This window comes from Eretmochelys imbricata, chromosome 2 (genome assembly GCF_965152235.1).
Source record: "Eretmochelys imbricata isolate rEreImb1 chromosome 2, rEreImb1.hap1, whole genome shotgun sequence".
Lineage (NCBI taxonomy): Eukaryota > Metazoa > Chordata > Testudines > Cheloniidae > Eretmochelys > Eretmochelys imbricata.
In genome coordinates, this window is record NC_135573.1 from 112,666,213 (window position 1) to 112,688,363 (window position 22,151).

Below are 22,151 nucleotides of genomic sequence, written 5' to 3' on the forward strand. Positions count from 1 at the left end.
CAGGAACGTCCAAGGAGCAGTGGGGTGTGTGTGTGTGTGTGGGAAATAAACATGGGGAAATAGTTTTACTTTGTGTAATGACCCATCCACTCCCAGTCTCCAGTTTGCAAACTGGATACAATTAACTTAGGCTTGAATAGAGACTGGGAGTGGATGGGTCATTACACAAAGTAAAACTATTTCCCCACGTTTATTTCCCCCCCACACCCTCCACTGCTCCTCGGACGTTCCTGTTAACTGCTGGAAATGGCCCACCTTGATTATCACTACAAAAGGTTTTCTCCCCCCCGCTCTCCTGCTGGTAATAGCTCATCTTAAGTGATCACTCTCCTTACAGTGTGTATGATGACATCCATTTTTTCATGTTCTGTGTGTATATAAATCTCCTCACTGTATTTTCCACTGAATGCATCCGATGAAGTGAGCTATAGCTCACGAAAGCTTATGCTCAAATAAATTGGTTAGTCTCTAATATGCTACAAGTACTTCTTTTCTTTTTGCGAATACAGACTAACACGGCTGCTCCTCTGAAACCTGTCATTATTGACTAATACAATCCTCCAAAGCCATCCATGCACAAGGTCTGGCATTAGAGGCAAATTTTCAACTAGTACAGAAAAAAAGCACCTCATCTTAGACTGGTGCGGTAGGATCGCTCTAGTTAAGCTTCTGTCACAATATCTGTTTGAAGGTTGACCTTTCTAAGTGCTCTAAAAATCAACATACCGCGTTGGATTTCTTTGAAATTTGGTAAGCCTCAAGTGGGTGCAGGATAGGGTTAGTGACCCAAATTTGGAATCATCTAAGCCAGGGTTTCTGGAGATATAAGCCCTAGAAAAAATAGCTACAGAAAAAAAGTTTGTAGGTGATTTTTTATTTGCCCAGCACTGGAGATCAAATTACTGAAGTGATGCAGGTCAAAATGGCCTCAATCTGTTGGATTTTACCCAAGGTAGTGCATGACACCCACTAAATCTTTGAAGGATGCAAACTAAGAGAGGTATTTAAGAAAATACGCATTTTTTACACTGCACAAGTGCCAATATAGAAAAAAGGCTGGAAGGTTTCTATTCCTGCCATTTTATACCCTTTAAAGCTTGACTCTTGTAAGTGCTCTAAAATCCAAATGGTTAATTGGATTGCTTCAAAATTTGGTGTGCCTCCTGGAGACATGGGGTGGAGATAGTGTTCCCAATTTGAAGTCATTTGATTGAGAGGTTCCTGAGTTACAGGCTCGCCCCAAAAATGACTTCCTTCATTTTGTACTATTAAACAGAGGTAATAACGACTGGATGAATCACAAACCTCTTGGTGGCTGTGAATTCACCCTTCAGTTAACATATCGAAGGATAAATTAATCACAATCCCCCTCCTGAGATACAAAGAAGTTTTGGATTAAGTAGCTGGAGATTGCTACAATTTGTGAGTCATGAGTGGAAATTACACATGTGAATGCTTTCTGGAAAGGAAGTGTTACCTGTCAGCTCTGTATTCTTGGGGAACCAGGGCACAGTACCCAGCCTGTCTGACTCACGAAAGACCTTCCCCCCTTAGCCTCTGCTTGAACCAAAATCGATGAGAAGAAATACTCACAAAAAGCAATGAAAAGGCAGTGGGACACACACCTAAATGCCTCCCAACAAGGGTGACAAGATTAAGGAAACTCCCCTAGCCTCATTTGCATTGAAGATAGTACAGAGAGGCATCTTCATTAGCATACAGAGTGGAGAACAGAGATTCCAAGGCAAGAACCGCACTGAACTCTGGGACCAGGAAAGTGGGGAAGCACTGCATGACGGGGGAATCTCTGCTCCAGATGTTAATGAACCCACACCTGCACACACCCAGCTCAGTAGTTATCAGAACAATTCTAATAATATATCCTTTACTGGTATCCAAAATAGTGAAACTCCTGAATTGCATTGTGAGCTCCCTCCAAGGAACCATCAGTTCCTATTTTCTAGCTTGAACAAAACAACTTTGGTTTACTCATAAACAAATCTCGTGTTCTCCCTTGAACCGTTGTTGTTTCCCTACAAAAACCCCTACCCATGATCAAGTAAGTGTTCTGATGCCTGGAGCCAAAATCTGCAACAGTTCCACTGGGACTTCATCTTCTCCTAACTGACTGCGCTGGGGGCTCTGCCTGTCTCCAGCACTCCAGACCCACATCTACCACCACCTGGGACCCACAGTCGATTCAAGCTTCATGGAGTGGTGAGAACTCAGCTCTCTCTCTCTAGGTGTAGCCTTCTGACCCTGACTTGTGTGATCAGTTATAGTTTTCTAAACCTGACTTTTATAATCAAATTTAAGTTAGATTTAATATTATAACTGTTTTGTTTGTTTGGCTTCCCTATGGTTATTACCTGGCAATAAATAACTTTCATGGTTAAGCTGGTTGCTTCTCTCCCGCCCCTGCCCGTTGGTGTTTTTTTGGCTTCCTCATTTGCTCTGCAGCAATGCTCCTTGTACCTAAGCTAAAAGATGGCTGCAGCACCCAAAATTCCTGTGGGGTTTGCTCATCAAGTGGGTTACTACCAGAACAATTGTAACGTGAAAGTGGGGATAGGGACGTGCTGAGCCTGGGACATATGGGGGTGGCAGCTTGGATGTGCTGATCGACCAAGCCTGCTGAGTCCAGGGACATATAACGGGTCAGCTGGAGAGTGCTGATTAACCCGGTCCTCTGTTAATGTGTGTGTGTGTGTGTGTGTGTGTGTGTCTGATTCTGGGGCTGGAAGAACCCAGCCCTGGGGAACCTAGATCCTGCAGGATAGCTCCATTGGGAGGGAACTTGCAGCAGGAAAAAGTAGAGCTCTATAGGAGAGCACAAGGGACACAAGCAGTACAGTGAAAGAATTACAGAACCCACCCTCTCACCCCAGAAGAATAACCCTAATCAATGAGCATACCCTGAAGTAATGGGCAAATCTGGTAACAGAAGGAATAATTAGGGGATGGAGAAATGGGAGAATAAGGGGAGAGGGGCATAAATGGGGATTGATGGAAGGGGAGGGGAAGAGACGCTGGGGACTCGAGTGAGGGAGGCATGGGGTTTAGAGAGAGTGGAAGGGTGGGACAATGGGAAAGGGGACTAGAGCAAAATAGGGGCAGGGAACCTGTCAGATTTGTATTCTCTCCTCCCATGTTTGTACCTAGATATGGGGGGCTTTTTGGGGGGGGGGGGGTTTGTGCAGTGCTAGAGATGGACTCCTGTGTGTGAGTATGAATGGGTTGTAAAAAATGAAGAGCTTTTAGCAACTTTGGGGTTGTCAGAATAAAGGTATATGTGATAAACAGGGCATACTGGGGTTTTGCTGAAAGAGGGCAGAGTTAAGGCTGCATGGGCAACTTTAACTGTGAATTTCCTGGTTTTCAGAAGTCTGGTATTTGCTCAACTCAGCATTCTGCAAGGGGACAACCTACTACTAAGCAACCTTTACTCTGCACTGTTGTAGGTTTTTGCTATAGAATTCTATTTTCTTTCTAGCTTTCCTGGGAAGTTTTTAATACCCATTCTCAGCACCATTTTTCCCATTCTCAGCTCCTAATTAGGATGGTCACCATCTCCACAAACACAAGGAAACAAAAGAGGATCGTGTAAATCATACAGCACCCAAGGGTACAAAGTATTGCTCCCCACTCCATATAAGGTTAGGTTATAGAACTGTGACTCATGCTGGTGAGCCCTTGAAGAACAGTGCATAACATGATAACGTACTGTATTTCCTGGATGAACATATGCTTGAAAGGGAACAGACATGCACACACAAAAATCACTCTCTTGTACAAGGCGAGTTGTCTCAAAGGGAGAAATACTGTAGATCTTACTCAGATAAAACTCCCATTTTCCTCAATTGTCATGCAATGATCTTCTATGAGGCTATGAAGACATCTAATGAAAGATATTTTATATATACATGCATATGTACACACATAAATACACTATATATTTATGGCTTCTTGGACCAGAGTACATGCCTTCCTATATGCTTGTGCAGTATGGTACAACAGGGACTTGATCCTGGTTGGGACCATAGGGCACTACTGTAATTCATAATTTTGTTTTGCTTTACCAAGATGCACTATCCTGTCTTGGCAGTCTAACAACATTTAAGGTTTGCAGGTTCCCAGCTATACCTTCAAAAGAGACTGAGACCATCTAAATGAAAGGGACTATATTATATACTCCATTCTTGGTGTAGGGGTCCAAGAGCTCATCCCTACTCTAATTACTTTCAGCTAGAAGAGATGAGCAGCTGTAATAAAAGATCACTGAGATTAAATAGGCACCGCATTAGATTTATCCCCTTGTAAAAATAATCCTCATTTATCAAATCTTCAATGATCAGATCATTGTCAAAGAAAAGGATCCGTATATTAGAAAGATACTCTCTGTAAGAAGTGAAAGGGGTTCAACTGACCCATGAGCAAAAAGTGTATTATTTATTTATATGGACATTGCGATAGACTCTTCTTTTTTGATGTTGTACATCCCCAGCTAATTAAGCCACCCATGTGAAATTTTCAGTACTGTTCATTTTATGGGTTGAATAAGCCAAGGTTCAATGAGCAAATGGCTCATTACTGAAGTCTTTGGTTTTCTGGTTCCAAATATAACAACATCCATGACGACAATTATTAGCGTAAACCAGATCTTTAGAGCTGAACTAACTTTGTATATTTTTCAGTTAAGGGCGGGGAGAAATACTTTAAAATAAATGGGAAAGTCTATATAACAGTTTTCCCAGACCAGGTTACCACACTAAAGACCAAATCATGCCTCCTCCATAAAAACTACCAGGAAGGCCAAGATAAAAGGAAACCCCATGTGCTTTCTCTCACAGATCATCCCAGTGGGAGATTGGGGTTTTCATAGCCAAAGAAGGGTAATGGGTGTGGTTCTCTTACTCTATGAGTGTTCCCTGAGATCTGTGGGGAAATCAAGGAAAAGTCATTGCAAACAGTGGGCTCTGGATCAGGCCCTAACAGCCTGGGGTTAGGACAGAACTTTCCTTGTAGGCACATTATTAAAAAGATCTATTGTTGGTGTTTTCCACTTTCCTCTGAAACATTATGGTACTAGCCATTGTCAGAGACAGGATATCAGACACTGCTCTGGCCCAGTCTGGTGATGTCTCCGACTTCCGTAGGCTTTGGAGCAGAGTCAAAGATGGGATATCATTTCTCATGCTCCTAGATGTCCACTAAAACAGACTGCAGCATTTACACCACAGCCTTGTGTAGAGGGCAGTGCGGAGCTGCACCACCCCAGGAGGTGCGCCAGAGAGGTTGTGACTGCTTGAGGCACAATTTCTCCCACAGCTTCTCCATGAACACAGGGGCTGTGCAATCTAGTCCATCACCCTGGCAAGCCAGTCTCACTCTGCTGGCCAAATATTATTTTTAACATGAGAAACTGGAAAAGTTATTAATCAATGTATTGGGGATTTTTTTGCACTGCTGGCAATAGGTACCATGACTCTGCCTCTTCCCCATCTTCCATTTTGGCACCGTGCTCCCCAGGGCACGGCAGGAGCCCAGAGTCCCTGCACTCTTCAGGGAACAGGAAACCCAAGGACTGCTATTGCAGGAGTCCCTTTTACAGCCATGTAAAGGATGAGGTGAGGCCAATTTTTGCTGAAACCCACTAATCTCTTTCCTTTGTTTCAATAATGTAATGTGACAGAGTTCCGTAGATTAATTGGGCATTTTCCTCAATTGCCTTTAAATATGTTGCTTTTTCATTTCAATGGCTATCCCCTCATTCTTGTATTCTGAGGGTAAATAGGAGCTCTAAACTGACCTTCTCTAAAGCATGTATTATTTTCTATACCTTTATCATGTCTGATCCTGACCGATCTTGATGCCATGAGTGCAGCAAGTAGGGACACCTATGGGCTTCCTTCTGCCCCTTTCTGCTTCCCTGGCTCCTGCTTCTCTTTTCTGGCAACATGGCTTCCTTAGGAGTTGTGTTCTTGCTAACACTTTCCTGTCCCCAGCTGATTCCACCATATCCTCCTTCCCAGAAGGATGAGAGAGAATGGGTTTTCATGATCATTAGAGATCAGAGGATCAAAGTTAATTTCTCTAAGCATTTCTAGAGGTGAGCAGGGGAATGATGCCACCCAGAGCAGCCATTCCTTTGTTCTCTTCCTTCTACTGGTCATGTCCTCAAAACCTGCATAGCCCCAAACATATCTGAGTACAGGTCTACTGTACATTTGGGAATGGAGGTAGGAGCTGGAAAATGATAGCTTTTGAAATGACGCTCCCCTTTACTGTGATTACCAACCAATTCTACTCATTGATTGTGGGCAATTATTTCTCTCCCCATCTAAAATCATAAGAGATGATTTATTTGTACCCCTCAGCAGTACCAGTCACCCTGTCGTCTTCCATTCAGTTGTGCTGCCATTTAGGAAACACTGGCCTGGGGACACAGGAGTAAGTGGAGAATTGCGTAGGCCGAGTTCTGCAAGGACTGAACTAAATTCCTTAGCTTCCTGAGCTATTATTACTATTGCACTACTATTGCATTACTATTACTAGTGAGCTGTTGTGCTACTATTTTGGCCAGTCACATCTCCTGAGCACTGGGCACATTAATATTACATTGCACCTATTTTAAAATGCAGGAAAATCATTTCCATCCACGGGGGAAAAAAGAATCTCCAAAATGGACTGCTGAAAATAACTCAGACTGATTATTAAAAAAGGTAAAATAGAATCTTCCTAAAGAGATCAACTCTGGAAAAGTCACTAGCCATGTGGCCAATTATGACATATCCAAATATACATACATATTAGCCAAAATTTTACCAAGGGTATGTCACTTATATCCAAGATACATCTACCCAACTGAATTTTTAACTTGTTTGTAGTAGTAGATCTTCTCAATTACATTAGGCTTAGAATTGTGGAAGAAATGCCATGTATCAACCAAACTTATATACGGCTTGATCCAAGGCCCACTAAATTCAACAGGAGTCTTACTATTGCATTCAATGGGCTTTGGATCAGGGCGATAAAGCACTGAGGCTAGTTGGTGTAGGGCTTACAGTTTTTTTAAATGAAGTCCCTGTACACAATTCTACATGGAGTTCTGATTCTAGGTAGCAACAATAGAAAATTCAGGGGCTTTAAAATGTTTCCTCAGGCATATTCCTAACAAAAATAAAGCCCTAAGTACACATTTTAAAATGTCAAAGCCCACATCTGTGTCCCGGCAACCCACGGGGTCCTGAATCAGGGACACAGGACTTGATCTTGCATGGTATCGATCACCCCTTATATCCCACTGACTTCAGTGGGAGTTAAGGGTGCTCAGCATCACACAGGATCAAGATCATAGCTGCAACAGGGCTTACAGACCTTCTGTATTTAACTCTGAGTATGGGCTTCTAGTATCAGTATCTGACTGCAAGGCACTCCACCCAGTGAAATCAAGGACAGAACACAGTTCCTCAGTGGGAGCAGAATCAGGCTCGCTGTGAGGGATTTTCAGCACATCTACATGACACCATGAAGCAGCGGTATTTCTGGGCTCTGTTCAGCCCTTACTCAGAGCATGCCTTATCTATGCACTTCCAGCTGTCGGCCCTGTACTACTTTTAATTGAAGAATTAATGAGGAGCATTTTGAGACTGAAAATATCCTGCAAAATGCAGGGAGAAGGTATGGATTTGTGTCTTCAGATTCAATCAGGAGCCACTGGTAAATGTGAACTCTGTAGTAACTTTTTAAAAAAAAGCTGGTGAATGGTACCATTGGTTAAATTGAAAATGTGATAACTATTTCAAGTTAGTGAAAGAGCTGAATTTATACTGCCTGCTGCAGTAAACAGATTGGTTGCTGTTTAACAGAGCCAGATTAACTCTCCTGTGGGTCCAGGACTATTAGATTTTGTGGGGCCCCTGGGAGTCTAGGAGTGGGCTCAGGGCCGGGATTGGGGTGCGGGAGGGGTGCAGCTCCAGCTGTGGGGGTGGGAACGGCGATGGGACAGGGGATTGGGGTGTGGTAGAAGGTTTGGGGTGCGGGCTCTATCTGGGAGTTTGGGTGTGCGAGGGGGTTCAGGGCTGGGACAGGGGGTTGGGGTACAGGTGTGGGTGTGGGCTCTGGGTGGGAGTTTGGGCACAGGAGGGAGCTCCGGGCTGCGATAGGGGGTTGGGGGTGTAGGGTGCAGGCTCCGGCCAGGAGGCACTTATCTCGGGCAGCTCCTGGTTGGTGCTGCAGCGGTCTAAGACAGGATCCCTGCCTGCCCTGGCTCCGCGCTGCTCTGCTTCCCGAGGTGGCAGACAAGTCCAGCCCGTAGGTGGGGGGGACCAGGCTGCTCTGCATGGTGCACGCTGCCCGTGCCCACAGGCGCTGTCCCCGGCCAATGGGAGCTGCGGAGACTTGCAGCGAGCCGACTTAAAAGAAGCAGCAGGCCACATCTGGCCTGCGGGGCCCCCCTTAGCCCTGGGCTGCAGCCCCTGAAGCCCCTGCGTTAATCCGGACCTGCTGTTTAAATGTGTTATTGATTTTAGAGAACTACACATGAAGAGGTACAATGTTACTTTCCAAATTAAAACTCAAAGAGAAACTCAGACCCCAGTCCTGCAATCAGAGCTGCAAGTGCGCATCCAAATGTAGAATCAGAGCCTAACCATGCAGGGCCATGTTCCAATCAGGTAAGAAGTACCTGCCATTGTATGAAGAAATATAGAAATAGTTAATAAGGATTAGCTGTCACTGATCTATTTTTGAATTGCTCTTTTCTAAAGTACATCCTGTAAACACCAGGCTACTCAGATACATTTAACAAAAGGTTTAATTGTGTCAGTGTATACAAATCAATGCAAACCAGTATGAATCTTATCTGCAACTATCTCTATTGCTCCTTAAATACATATCACATTATGTCCCCGATACGATCATTAACTGGTTTTAGTACTGTATTGCCTACCCTAAAAGTTCAAATGTTACAAGTTAGGCCTCAAATAGCATCAGATTGGCTGAAAAATAGGGAGATTAACCCCACACACACTTTGGGGTCCTTTTTTTTCTAAGCCTTTAAGATGCACTTGCTTCACATTTTCAAGCTATTTTTCTTGGTTTTCTTTTCTTCTTTTTTTTTTAAAAAGCTGAAATTTTCACCTAATCACTTGATTCCATAAGCTGGAGCTTTAAGGAAAAATACCAAATATTGAGAGACTTGTGATAAAATTGCCAGAGTTAGTGAAACACTATTTTAGCCCCGCAATACCCCAATATTATCACCACTGACTTCAGTGGGAGCAGGATTGGGACTCAGATCAGTAGCAGAACTCGGAACAGAACCCAGTACACTTGTCTTTTCATTTCCTGCTCTAATCACTGCACTTCTTCTGTTTAGTTTCCAAATTAAGTCCTGAACTAAAGGACTTTCACTGAATTTGGCCCTTAGAGTCCATCCCTAATTTCCAGTTCAAGCAGATATATGATATAATCATATTCTGCACCTTTTCTGTTTTGTAGCTCTTAGACTAAGATTCCTAAAAAGAGAAAAAAGAAAAGGAGTACTCGTGACATCTTAGAGACTAACCAATTTATTTGAGCATAAGCTTTCGTGAGCTACAGCTCACTTCATCGGATGCATACTGTGGAAAATACAGAAGATGTTTGTTTTTATACACACAAATCATGAAAAAATGGGTGTTTATCACTACAAAAGGTAAGGAGAGTGATCACTTTACATAAGCTATTACCAGCAGGAGAGTGGGGTGGGGGGGAGAGAAAACCTTTTGTAGTGATAAACACCCATTTTTTCATGATTTGTGTGTATAAAAACAAACACCTTCTGTATTTTCCACAGTATGCATCCGATGAAGTGAGCTGTAGCTCACGAAAGCTTATGCTCAAATAAATTGGTTAGTCTCTAAGATGCCACGAGTACTCCTTTTCTTTTTGCGAATATAGACTAACACGGCTGTTACTCTGAAACCTAAGAAGAGAGACAAATTCTCACCTCTGTGCATTACTATATGTCAGCCTATGTCTGATTCTTATTCATCTTCTGATTTTCCATTTTAAACCCTTCTTTAAAAAATTGATTCTCTTTCTGGCAGCAATTTATTATACAATATATCCATCCATCCGCCCACCTACCCACCCACATAAGTTAGCAATCCTCTACTCCACAGACCTAGACTGACCCAATGGAGTGATTTCTTTGTCTAGGTTACTTATATTTACAGGTCACATTTTTCATGGGATTATAATTCACATTCACAACATTTTATTCATTTGGCATTTTTACCATGATTCTAAGATAGCCAAATACTGGGAAGCCACTATAATAATTAAAAGAACCTATGAGACTTGAGTCACTGAGCTATGTGCTCGCAATACTATGACAAGTAGCAGAAGTAAAATATGGGTCAGATATGCAGCAGGTCACTGATACAGTAGCACTCAATTGATATACTACCACTCCAGCCTGAGGGATTCCTGCTTCTTTTATCCCATTGTTGGAAATGCTGATTGAGAGTTGGATCCCCAACCGAAATAAAACTCCTTCACCATCAATACTTAGTGAAGACATCTAACAGCTTTCCCTTGTAGAGGCTAACTACTGTTCCTTTCAAATGGCACTGTAATATTTATACTTTGTTGCTCTGGATCTCAAGGGCCAAATTCATCTCTAGTGTAACTCCAAGAAAGTCAATGGAGTTACACTGGGGATATATGTTTCCTACAGCAGAAGAGCCTAAACTCTGTAATGCTAAGGACTGAAGCTTGCTTGCATTCCAAGGGACCCAGCTATCTATTATGAATAAATACACACAGCTGTGAGAATATTAGAAATTGCTCACTGCACGAGCTCACCAAAAGTAAAACCCTGCTGTTGATAAGCTTTGTCCTCATCCTTTAGGTAAAGAGAAAAGGTGGCCAATGGGCCAGATATCCAGCCCTACATCTGGCATTTGGGGCGCACTCTGGACACCTATGCTTTGGAATCATAGTGTTCTTCTGTTCCTGTTACATATGGATGCCCCCATGACTCCATTCTACTTTAGAATGATCTTGTTATTTTTCTCCACCTCTATAAAAGGACAGAAAAAAAACACTAAGAGCACAAATGGAGGCCAGTAGCGTACGAAGCATGGACATTAGTTTCCACATGTCAGATGTGATCTAAAATAAAAATAAACCTGAGTATATTTCTGTCATTAAACAAAGACATTCTAAAAGGGCTAGTCTTCAAGAACCAGGCTGTTTTGAGGGTGGTTGTCCATTCATGTATCACTGTGATAGCAGTTGATGCTATAGAACAAATTGTTACACAAGAGGATCAGCTTTTTCAGACAGACACTCTTGTTTTGTCTCCCAAAAACTAAAGATTTCGTTATTACTAATTTTGTTGGTGAAACATTTCTTGACACAGCTGACTAATGATGCTCCCTAATCCTCAGAAAAAGAAGAGGATTAAGATATTAAGAGTGCATTTCACTGCAACTCTTCTCCATGCCTTGAAACACGTATTGTAAATCCTCTCTCTAATAGATTAATTGTATTACATTATTTTTTTGCAGGAATACATTATTGCAGAGTTATGCTGCAGTATTACTGTTTGGGGTGGCTTCATCATATAATCTTCACAGCAGCTGGTAGTGTAATTAGCATAAAAACCAAATGGCCTCATTAAACATTCCTTTCTTGTAAGATGGGATACATTTAAGGGCCCTTCTCACAAATGTCCCATTAAGGCAATGTGTAGTGCTGGCAAGGGGGTTAGTACAGTCTCAAAAAGCCTTTTGACTCCAGCTAGGCAAAGCCTGGTTCTTAAAGCCAGGGAATATATTATGTAGCAGATTTCAAGAAGGCTTAAAGATGCTGCTATAGAGTGGAACAAACATCGAATTTCTTCAGAAACTCCCCTTTGGCAATTCATTGATAAAAATAGACAAATGCTACAATCGTCCTCAGTGTGAAAATCATAGCTGTATCTTCTGTACACAATTTAGCAATTTTATGATTTTTAGTCCACTTGAAATGCCAAATTTAAAAATGATGCATAATATGTAACTCCAAAACCACAGAAAAGAGAGATGGAAAAGACCCAGTAGATCATCTTGTGCCAAGCAGGATAATTTATTGCAGTACATTTTTGGATACTAATCTGTTTGCTTGGTTGAAAATGATCTTTTATTTTAAAGTCTCCAGGGAACTTGGGTCCAACAGGAGTAAACAGGTGAGAGATCCACAGTCTGTCCTTATTCGCTCCCATAAAAACAATGGGTAAAATTTTCAAGAGTGGATTCTAAAAAAAACCCCAGTTTTTTAGTTATGGTCTAATTTTCAAAAGGTGCTCAGCACTTGCAACTGCCAGTGCCATCAGGTGAAATTGTGTGGGTGCTTAACATCTCTGACAATCAGTTCTGTCACCTAGCACCCAAAAATGGAGGCACCCAAAATTAAAGGCCACTTTTGAAAATCTGGGCCTTTCCATCCAATGCCTTTGCGTTCTACATTCCTGGAAAGACTGGGAGAGATCTTGGGTTTCTCTATCCACATTTTAGTTCTGCAAGAGTGACTCCAACACTCCACACAGTTCTGACTGCAGAATCAGGGGCTCTCTCGGCTGCATATCACCCGGCTTCAAATGTGTTAGCAGAATGTTTTATACAGATTCCTAAAACGATCAATCAAGAGTGAGGACAGACCCCTTAAACACTGCAATGCACACTTTTTTCATCACACACGTTAGCCTACACTGCAGAGGAAACTTCAGCCAAATAACTTCTTAAATGCCAATTAAGAATTACATTTAATTTGATTAGATCAGATTTAAGCAAAATAATTAGATGAGAAAGAGTACAGAGTAAGAACTCACAAAATAACAATGCTTGGCTTTTATGCCGAGGCCACAAGGTACTAGTTTGAAATTACAAGGAAGGAAGGGAAACTATATTATAATTAAAATATTAGTACAAGTGTCACATGTGTTTGAAATACATGGAGAAATGATGAAGAGAGACGTTGGCCAGTTGTTATAAGATGAAATTTCAGGAAAAGAGATTGGAGCCATATAGTTGATTAAAACTAGGACTGTCATCTTTGTTAACTAAGGTGGTGATATCAGTGCAAATTTTATTGTCCAAACTGAATCTGCAAATGTAAAGAAGGAACTTTAGGAGTAAGCATCAACTTTCTCATAGACACTTAGAATTGTAGCCTTTACCAAAGACTACATTTATCATTTTACAAAGGGCACTGTGGGGTGAGGATCTGTCAGAACTGTGGCAATACTGTCTAGTTACTAGTTAAAGTCTGGAAGATACTGGAATGCAGAGTTCAAAAGATTAGCCAGTTGCAGAGGGGTCTGGTTAGAGCAAGGGTGGGTAAAGTTTTTGGTCTGAGGGCCACATCAGGTTTCTGAAATTGAATGGAGGGCCAGTTAGGGGAGGCTGTGCCTCCCAAACAGCTAGGTGTGGCCTGGCTCCCCTACCTTCTATCCCACCTCCCCTGCTCCCTGCCCCCTTCCCACGCTGTCTGGAGCGCCAGTGGCTGGCAGCGCTACAGCCATGCTGCCCAAAGCACCAGGACAGGCAGCCGTGCTGCCCGGCTGGAGCCAGCCACTCCACCACGCAGCACAGAGCACCGGGTCAGGCTGCAGCTTTGCAGCTGCGCTGCCCCGAAGCTCGCAACCCCGCCGCCCAGAGCATTGCGCCAGCGGCGCAATGAGCTGAGGCTGCTGGGAGTGGGGACAATGGGGAAGGGGCTGGGGGCTAGCCTCCCAGGCCAGGAGCTCAGGGGCTGGGCAGGAGGGTCCCATGGGCCGGATGTGGCCCATGGGCCATAGTTTGCCCACCTCTGGGTTAGAGGTAACTAACTGTTGGGATAAAGTGAGTTTGATATAGCTTATAAACAATGGTCCCTCTCACTGGACTGACTTTATTAGCTTCCGAATTGATTCTTATTATCCAATTAAAGCCTTTAAATTTAAATTAACGTACATGTTGTTAAATTAAAAGACATATTGGCCAACTGGATCTTGGGAGACATAATTTAAATAATCCAACTGACTTGAATCATATTTTGTAGAACAGCTTTTTTTCTGGTCTGGAAAATGAAATGCCAAGTTTCAACAAACAGAAAAAATAGCATGTGATCATTTAAATAAAGACTGTATCATGATGCATCCACACAACGGGGCCAAATTAAGGTAGCACAGGTGTAATCCAGCAGAGGAACTTTGTCAGAGAGGAGAAGATTCATTGTCGGTTTCCCTTGCCATCAGTAAGGACCTGATTCTGTCATGGAGGTCACGGATTTCGTGACTTCTTCCGCTTCAGCCTGCTGCAGCAGTGGGGCTGAAGCACCTGTCTGGTGCGCTTAGGAGTGCGGGATCAGTGGCCCCTGGGGGCTGGAGCAGTGTTGGGGATGGGTCAGCTGCCTGGGGTCCAAGGCAGGAGCAGCAGCTCCGGGGGCCAGAGCAGGAGCAGCAGCCCCCAGTAGGACTCCGACAGTTAATCCTCCCCCCACCCCCCCCACACAGGGTATTTTAAATTAATAAAAAAGTCATGGACAGGGTTCCATGAATTTTTGTTTATTGCCCTTGACCTGTGACTTTTACTAAGAATATCTGTGACAAAATCTTAACCTTAGCCATCAGTTAGACTGCTCCCTATAAGTTAAAAAAAAAGAAAAGCCCCAGCAAGTGTTACAATGTTGCCATTTAAAACTTTATTATGCTCCCAGCTATGACTGCCAACTGTATCCAACTGCTGACTGCTGCCAAAGCCCTTCAGCCCCTCACGGTAATTAAGGTTATAATGCTTTCTGGAGACGATGAAGCTTTAGATAAACTGTTAAAACTTTATTTTATTTTTTAAAACTTTTATTCATGCTGTAGTTAAAGTGTGGTCGAGTCTAATTTCGTGTTATAACTTTATAGTATGGCTCTGCTATAAATATTTATGTTCCAGCCTGGTAACAGTGTCCATCAAGGAAATTCTAGAAGAAATTTCTACTGTAAAGGGTTTTATATCCCAGCCGTTGAAAAAAAATTGCTCTGGAAAGAATTGCACTTTTTTCCTTTATAACTTGTGGTATATTGTTTTGAAAATTCCATCAGCACTGTTCATTTTAAAAAACTTGAGGTGCACGCAAATCAAATCCCATAATTCATAGATTTCAAGGCCAGAAGGGACCATTGTGATAATCTAATTCGACTTCCTGTATAACACAGGACAAGAACTTCCCAAAATAATTCCTAGAGCAGACCTTTCAGGAAAAAAAAAAAAGTCTAATCTTGATTTAAAAATTGTCAGTGATGAAGAATCCACCACAACTCCTGGTAAATTGTTCCAATGGTTAATTACCTTCACTTTTAAAAAGTGATGCCTTATTTCCAGTCTGAATTTGCCTAACTTCAATCTCCAGCCATTGAATTACATCATTCCGTTCTCTGCTAGATTGAAGAGCCCATTTTTAAATATTTGTTCCCCATGTAGATACTTATGAACCTTAATCAAGTCACCCTTAACCTTCTCTTAGTTAAACTAAATAGACAGAGCTCTTAGAGTCAATAATAAGGTGTGTTTTCTAATCCTTTAATCATTCTCATCGCTATTCTGTAAACCCTCTCCAATTTATCACATCCTTTGAACCGTGGACACTGGAACGGGACACTGTATTCCAGTAATGGGAGCACCAGTGCCAAATTCAGAGGTAAAATAACTTCTCTATTTATAGTCCAGATTCCCCTGTTTATGAATCCAAGGATTGGCCACAGTGTTGCACTGGGAGCTCATGTTCATCTAATTACTCACTAGGACTCCCAAATCTTTTCCTCATCACTGTTTCCCAGGATAGAGTCCCCCATCCTATTAGTATAGCCTACATTCTTTGTTCCTAGATTCATACATTCACATTTAGCTATATTAAAACATGTATGGTTTGCTTGAGCCCAGAGTGCTTTATACCAGTGATCATCTTCGTTATTTATCACTCCCCCAATTTTTGTATTATCTACAAGTGTGTGTGTATGTGTGTGTGTCATCTGAACTCCTGATCTGGATCCAGAGCTTGATCAAAGAGTCTGTTTGGTCCAATCTAATATTTTGGGCCCATGAATAATTTTAAAGTGTGTTCTCTTTCACATTCACTTTAAACTATAGGAAATGCAATGATGCCCACGGATGGGTCACCTGCAAGAAAAGAACCCTAGACCTCTAGATCAAAAAACATGAGCCTCTACTGCTTAGCTAAATGGCCAGGTCCATTAGCACAGTGGCAGTAGCAGATTCATAAACTGCTGTGTATGGTCCAGTCACTAGAGGGAGACAAACAGCCACACTGTGTGGGCAAGGATTACAGAAACATATAAACCCTCTTCACCTTCGATTCCCAGAGACACCTTAGCAATGAAGATAGAGACCATGAAATAATAAACACCACAAGGTGAATACTAGTGTATTGAGATACTCCATGTGTAATAAACATAAAACTCAAGCTAGAGCTTCTCTAATTATTTAATCCTATCATAAATCAGTTAACAAAAACTTTTCTTTCTACATAAAGTAACTGTTCTTTATTGTGCTTTTAAACATATTTTGAGGGATCTCAGCTCTCTGGCTGGGAATTCTTTGGCATGGAGTTTTAAATCTAAATAAATAAAAAATGGGTATAAGTGGTTAGCCTTGGGCACTTCAAACAGAGCCAAATCTTAGTCCCTAAAAAAAAAAATAAAAATCAGTCCTTTCCTAGGCAAAACTTCCTTTACCCTCAATGGAAGCTAGAACTGAGTAAAGGTGACGAAAGAATTTGGTCCATAACAATCTATCACCAACTTGGACACTGAAAACATTGGAATCTATCAGAGCAAAATATCTTTTTATAATTAGTGATTTTCTGAAAAGCTGGAGTGGATTCTCGTAGGAGATTAATGGCATTTTTTTTTTTTTAAAAAAGTCACATTTATCAATGCACCAGAGACAGATAACCTAGAATAGGAAGTTGCTTACTGGCTGTCATGATGCCATTTCATGTGTTTGTTTTTTGAGTTACTATAAAAATTAAAGGGATCACCCTTGTGAGATTCAAGGCATCAGACACTAGATCAGTCTCTCTTATCATCATCAATGGAGACTTAACTTGGGATGGTTTTCCTGTTATGTATCATCCTTTATTCTACAAAAAAAGAGAGGGAAATATATAATTTTTACTGTGTTTTTATTCTCTGTGTGGTTACTAAAATGCTTTAGTAATTGGGTTTCAAAAGAGCTATGAGACTCTCACAGAAATTGTGCCACAGAGATCTACAGTGATGACTGATAGAACATGAAGGGCAGGCCATTTGTTTTGCAAAATCATGTCACAAGCCAAAAAAAAGATAGTCACTCAGAGCAACACAGCCACTTATTCCAATTCATTTGTTTCTGCCTGTCAGACCAGGCAGAAGTTGTAAAGCCAGGTAGTTGAGTGGTTTTAGGCACTCACCCTGCAAACCGTAACTTCTGCAATTACCTCATACTCATGTGAGAATTCCCTCTTAATTAAATGCTGCTTGTTGGTGAGTAAGGACCACTAACACAAGTAAGGGCCTGCAGGATCAGAGCGCACAGTTAAGTCCTGTCTACACAATAAACTTTCACCGTGCTGTAGACAGGGGAGCGGTCAAGTGTGTGATATCCGGAATCACTGCTGGCACCTCACAGTGTGAGATCCATAGTATTCTGTTTCTGGGTTTATCTTCATAAAGAGGTATGAAGTGAAAAATCTTATTTTGCCACAGCCACCCCAAAATCATTGTAGGGGCAGTGGGGAGAAGGTTCACAGATACACAATGGAGAAGGGTCTGAGTTCACCTCCAGATCCACACTTTCCCAAAGTTAGTGTTTGGATCTGGGGTATTGGCTCAGCCCTCTCTCTGATACAAAAACATGTTTTTGCAATTTTCAATACCTTTTTATAAAAAACGTCCAAGAGTAGGAATCTGAGAAAGGCATGGCGAAAGAGCCTCACTTGTCTCAGAAGAAGGGATACTGGTCATTCCAGTCCAGTTGAATGCATAATTTGTTATTATATCAGTTTAATTGTCTTAACTGCTTTTTCCTGGTTATTATTTTAATTCTTCATTATTTGTAAAAACTTTTACAACATCTGAAAGTAACTGCATTCTCCACTGATGTTCTCTCTTGATTTTTTACCAGTTACTCTGACCTTTTTCCCTCCATGTTTCTCATAGAACAGAAGTCAACATGACTTCATTTGGTTTACTTGCTTTTTCTGAGCTTCACTAATATCAGAGGTTGCGTACACACCTGTGGCAAGTTTTGGCACTTCAAAATTGTTCCGTTGTTTTTTAAATGCATCACACAAAAATGGGATTTTTTAAAAAATGCTCAGCAACAAAGTGATATATCTTTTTAGAATTTGGAGTACATTTCCAACAAAGGTATAATATTTTTAAGGTGATCACTGTTTGTGCCTACATTACTTATTCATGACTGTACTGTTTTCAGCTCATTTGAACAAACAATTTAAAAACAGTCAACCAATGCATGTTTATTACCTGCAGAAGTGTGTTTGAACTTTTCACTCTTCTTCTTCCTCCATTTCCATGGCTTGAAAATCCTTCCTATATTGGCAAACTTACTTCTTCGCCTGATTGGAGGAGTGTGGGTGCCTGGTACTAGAGAGTCTGAACGCATTGCAGCCAGTCTTTCCACTTCGTCAGCTATTTTTCCCCAAGAGGAGGAGGAGGAGGAGAAGAAAAAGAAGGAAGCGTTAACAACATTGTGTAGCACCGCACAGATGGTCAACATTTTCATGGTACAGATAGCAGTCAAATAATGTGACAAAGGTTTTGTTTATTTAATCCTTTAAATGGAATCCAAGCCCTGTTACAAAGGTCAATATTAATCATATCAACAAATTAATCAGAGGAGATGCTTTGGTCTTGGGTAATCCGTCACCCAGCCAGCATTGGCGAAGGAGCTTGAGAGAGATTTTTCTCCAGGGAGACTTTAAAAGCATTGATTATTTTTGGTGGTGTTTCCATTCGCTGTTTTGATGTTTATCAGGGACAGAGAGGAGCAAAAGAACAACAACTTACTGTTTTAGGAGAAATATTGCCACTCTTTACCACAATGTATGTGAAATATTATTTGATAAATAGTGAGGACTAAAAATTCCTTGGGGGCCATTACTGTCTCAGTTAACATCTCAGTCTTTTCCCCTTCCAGTCCATTCTCTCAACCAAGGAACTCTGGAAATCCAGTAGAGTTCAAACTTATCAACACCTGGCATCATAGCGATTATGAGTATGTTCTGAAACTTCTTTCCTTTAACACAGGAGGTTTTGCAGTGAATTTCCTAGCATGGTCACAATTTGCACTGAGTTTGTTGTGCTAAAATATTTCTAATGAAGATTTTCAGAAGTTGAATAGTTGCAACAAGTAATCTTCTGTTGGTCAAAATCTAAACTGTACCCACAACACATGCAAGTGAGTGCAAAAGAGTCAACTATGCGTGCAGCATTATACTATTTTTGGTGCAAGACGATTAATCATATTTGAAAATTTTGGGGAGCTTTTTCATGCATAGTTATCTGTAGGGAACACCCCCCTCACTTTTACAGGCAAAACTTTATGCTGGTATTTTTGAAAATTAATACATTCGTGATCAAATCATCAGTATTTCTCTAAAATTAGAGATGGATCTGAACCACATAGATCAGATCTAAACCTCCCCAAAGTTTAAGGGCATTTGATTCAGGATCCTTTCAAAATAAAATAAACCCAGCAGAATAAACTGCAATCAAATGTGCTTTCCCAGTATGAAAGGTGAAGTAACTGTTTCCCATCCTCCTGCCATTTTACCCCTCTGCATCCTACTATGTTCCCCCAAATTCTATAGTGCCTCAGTGGAAAGAGCAGAGCTTGGTCTTTCCCTCCATTTATGCTCTATAAAATACAGCCAAAGACCTGGATTTATGTCTCCCCGTCTAACTATAATTTCCATTAGCAGTTTCAAAAAAGACAAAAACAGTAGCATTATTCAATATCAAACTAAGAGCCAACCCAGGTTCTACAATCTGGCTGAGCTCTGCTCAGCTCAGGGTGGGCGGAGGAGAAGATGGCTTCACAATTCCTTTATTCCCATGATTCTGGGATCTGCAGTCAAGTGCCTCAACAGCTGTTTAGAGCAACTCAGCCCAATCTGTCTTTACTTCATCCAAATGGCTCCCAATCCCAGTCTGTTTGTTCAGCCAGCGACAGCCTCCTCCCACCCACTCTGTTTCACATCAGATCTAAATTTTCCCTCATCCCCATGGCACTAACACTTGACCCTCCCCACTCTTCCCCTGGCTCTGCGTCCCAATCTATTTCTGACATTGCTGACCCTCCTTCCCCCTCTTTACCCCCCAGTCCAGCTCTTGTCCCCTTCTTCATACAAGTAAGGCTGTTTTCTCCTCCATGCTGCTGGGGTATCAGTGGGGAATGGGGGACAAGGAGTAATTGAGAGGACAGGAGACACAGGCTCCCTGCTATCAGTTCCTGTGCATGGTGCCACCAGAATCCCCTGCACCTGGGAGCAGTAATTGTAGGGAAAGTCCAGCTCCGCCCCTGCGGCCCTGGGCTGAAGCACGCTCAGTTGCTCCATGGGGATGGTACACATGGAGTCGAAGTCAGCAGGTAGGAGCTGTGAGGGGATGGAGCATGCTCAGTGCTGACAGAATCTCTGTAGATTTTAGCTGTCAAATTCTAATAATAAGGTAACAATTCTAATAGTATTTTCTTCTAAAATCTTCTTCCTAGAAATGCCTGAATGGCTTTTGTTCAAACTTTCCAAAGGGTGCGATAGTGGGGAGGGAGGGAAGAAAAAGGGAAGATTCAGCCTGAGGAGAACAGCCATCATGGGACATTTCAGCCCAAATGGTTAAAATTTGGCAAAGTTATAGGCAATTGGAAACAGAGTCTTCCAATAAAGCAACCTTAAGTACAGTGGTGCTACCTATATATTCAGATATGCCTTTATACACAGACTGCCCACCTAGATATTTTGAAGGATATCGTAGGTGGGGAGCTCTTCTTTTTGAAATATAAAGAACAAGTTTCCTTTTAGCTACAAAGGCAGCTTGTTTTTCTACTCTGATTAAATGAATCAGTCTTTTGGCGGGAGGAGGAAGGGGGAGGGGCACAGGCATTTAAATTACAGGGGAAAAAAATAGCTCACAAACTTGAACTAGCTTTCCAAGACTCCCAAAATAGTTTGAAAGTTTCAGACTCCAAACTCCATGACATTTTCTAATCTCCAGCTCCCAGTCTGCATTTCTACATTTTTTCTTTTTCTACTGAAGCACACAAGTTTAATCAATTTATTCTGACAAAAAAGTCACTGATTCTTTAAAAAAAGAAATCTCGAGTATAAAATGTGGCACATCTGGTAAAATATGTTCCTCATTACACCACTGAGCTATTATAACAAAAGCCCAAGTGGGGGAAAAAGTTGGAGTTAGGTGTATGTTTCACTGCACTTTGCTGAAGAAGCAGAAAAAACAGAAAAGCACAGGCTGGAGGAGCACAGTAATCTACTTTGGAGGAGGTGGGGGCGCTTAGGAGAACATTTGCTTTGCCCTAAAGGCAGAGAAAAAAGGTAGCCTGGTTAAAGCATGTGGCTCTTCACAGGATGGCACACAGAGCTGACATGCTCAGTGTGATGTGGTGCCAGATACAAAGCCTGGGGATTGTTGAATCAAGGCTAGAAATTGCATGGTTGTGCAGAGCAAATCAGTGAGAGGAACAAAGAAGAAACCAGAAAACTCCTTATACCCTCTCACTTCACTGGAAGTTACTCTGTTTTGAAGAACAAAATGGTTTTCACTTTCCATTCAGGAAATCATGAATCAAAGCAAACCCTTTTTCCCTTTAATAAAATAAAAAAAAAAGTGCCAGAGGCTAAGGCACATCTAACCAACCATACTCTGACTCAATGTTTTCCACTGCTGTGGCTTTTAAGAGCTTCTGCTAAAGAGATGGGCAGGTCTCTGGGCACCACTGTGATACTTGACTGGAAATTGTATAGGGTATAAAAGCATTCTGCTGAACCAACTGGGAATGACACCATAGGGCTTCTTATTCAGCCTGACTTTCACAATGAAACACACAGCTGTGTGA

The 22,151-nt window shown here is 41.7% G+C and overlaps 1 protein-coding gene across 1 annotated transcript in view; it reads right to left on the reverse strand.

The window, feature by feature from the left end:
* PHACTR1 (phosphatase and actin regulator 1) overlaps positions 1 to 18,698 on the reverse strand; it is a 178,166-nt gene extending 159,468 nt beyond the window's left edge. Inside the window, exon 1 of the mRNA XM_077810641.1 lies at positions 18,545 to 18,698. Coding sequence (XP_077666767.1) covers positions 18,545 to 18,683 — 139 coding nt within the window. The 5' untranslated portion in view covers positions 18,684 to 18,698. The remainder of the gene's footprint in view (positions 1 to 18,544) is intronic.
* Positions 18,699 to 22,151: the final 3,453 nt, after the last annotated feature.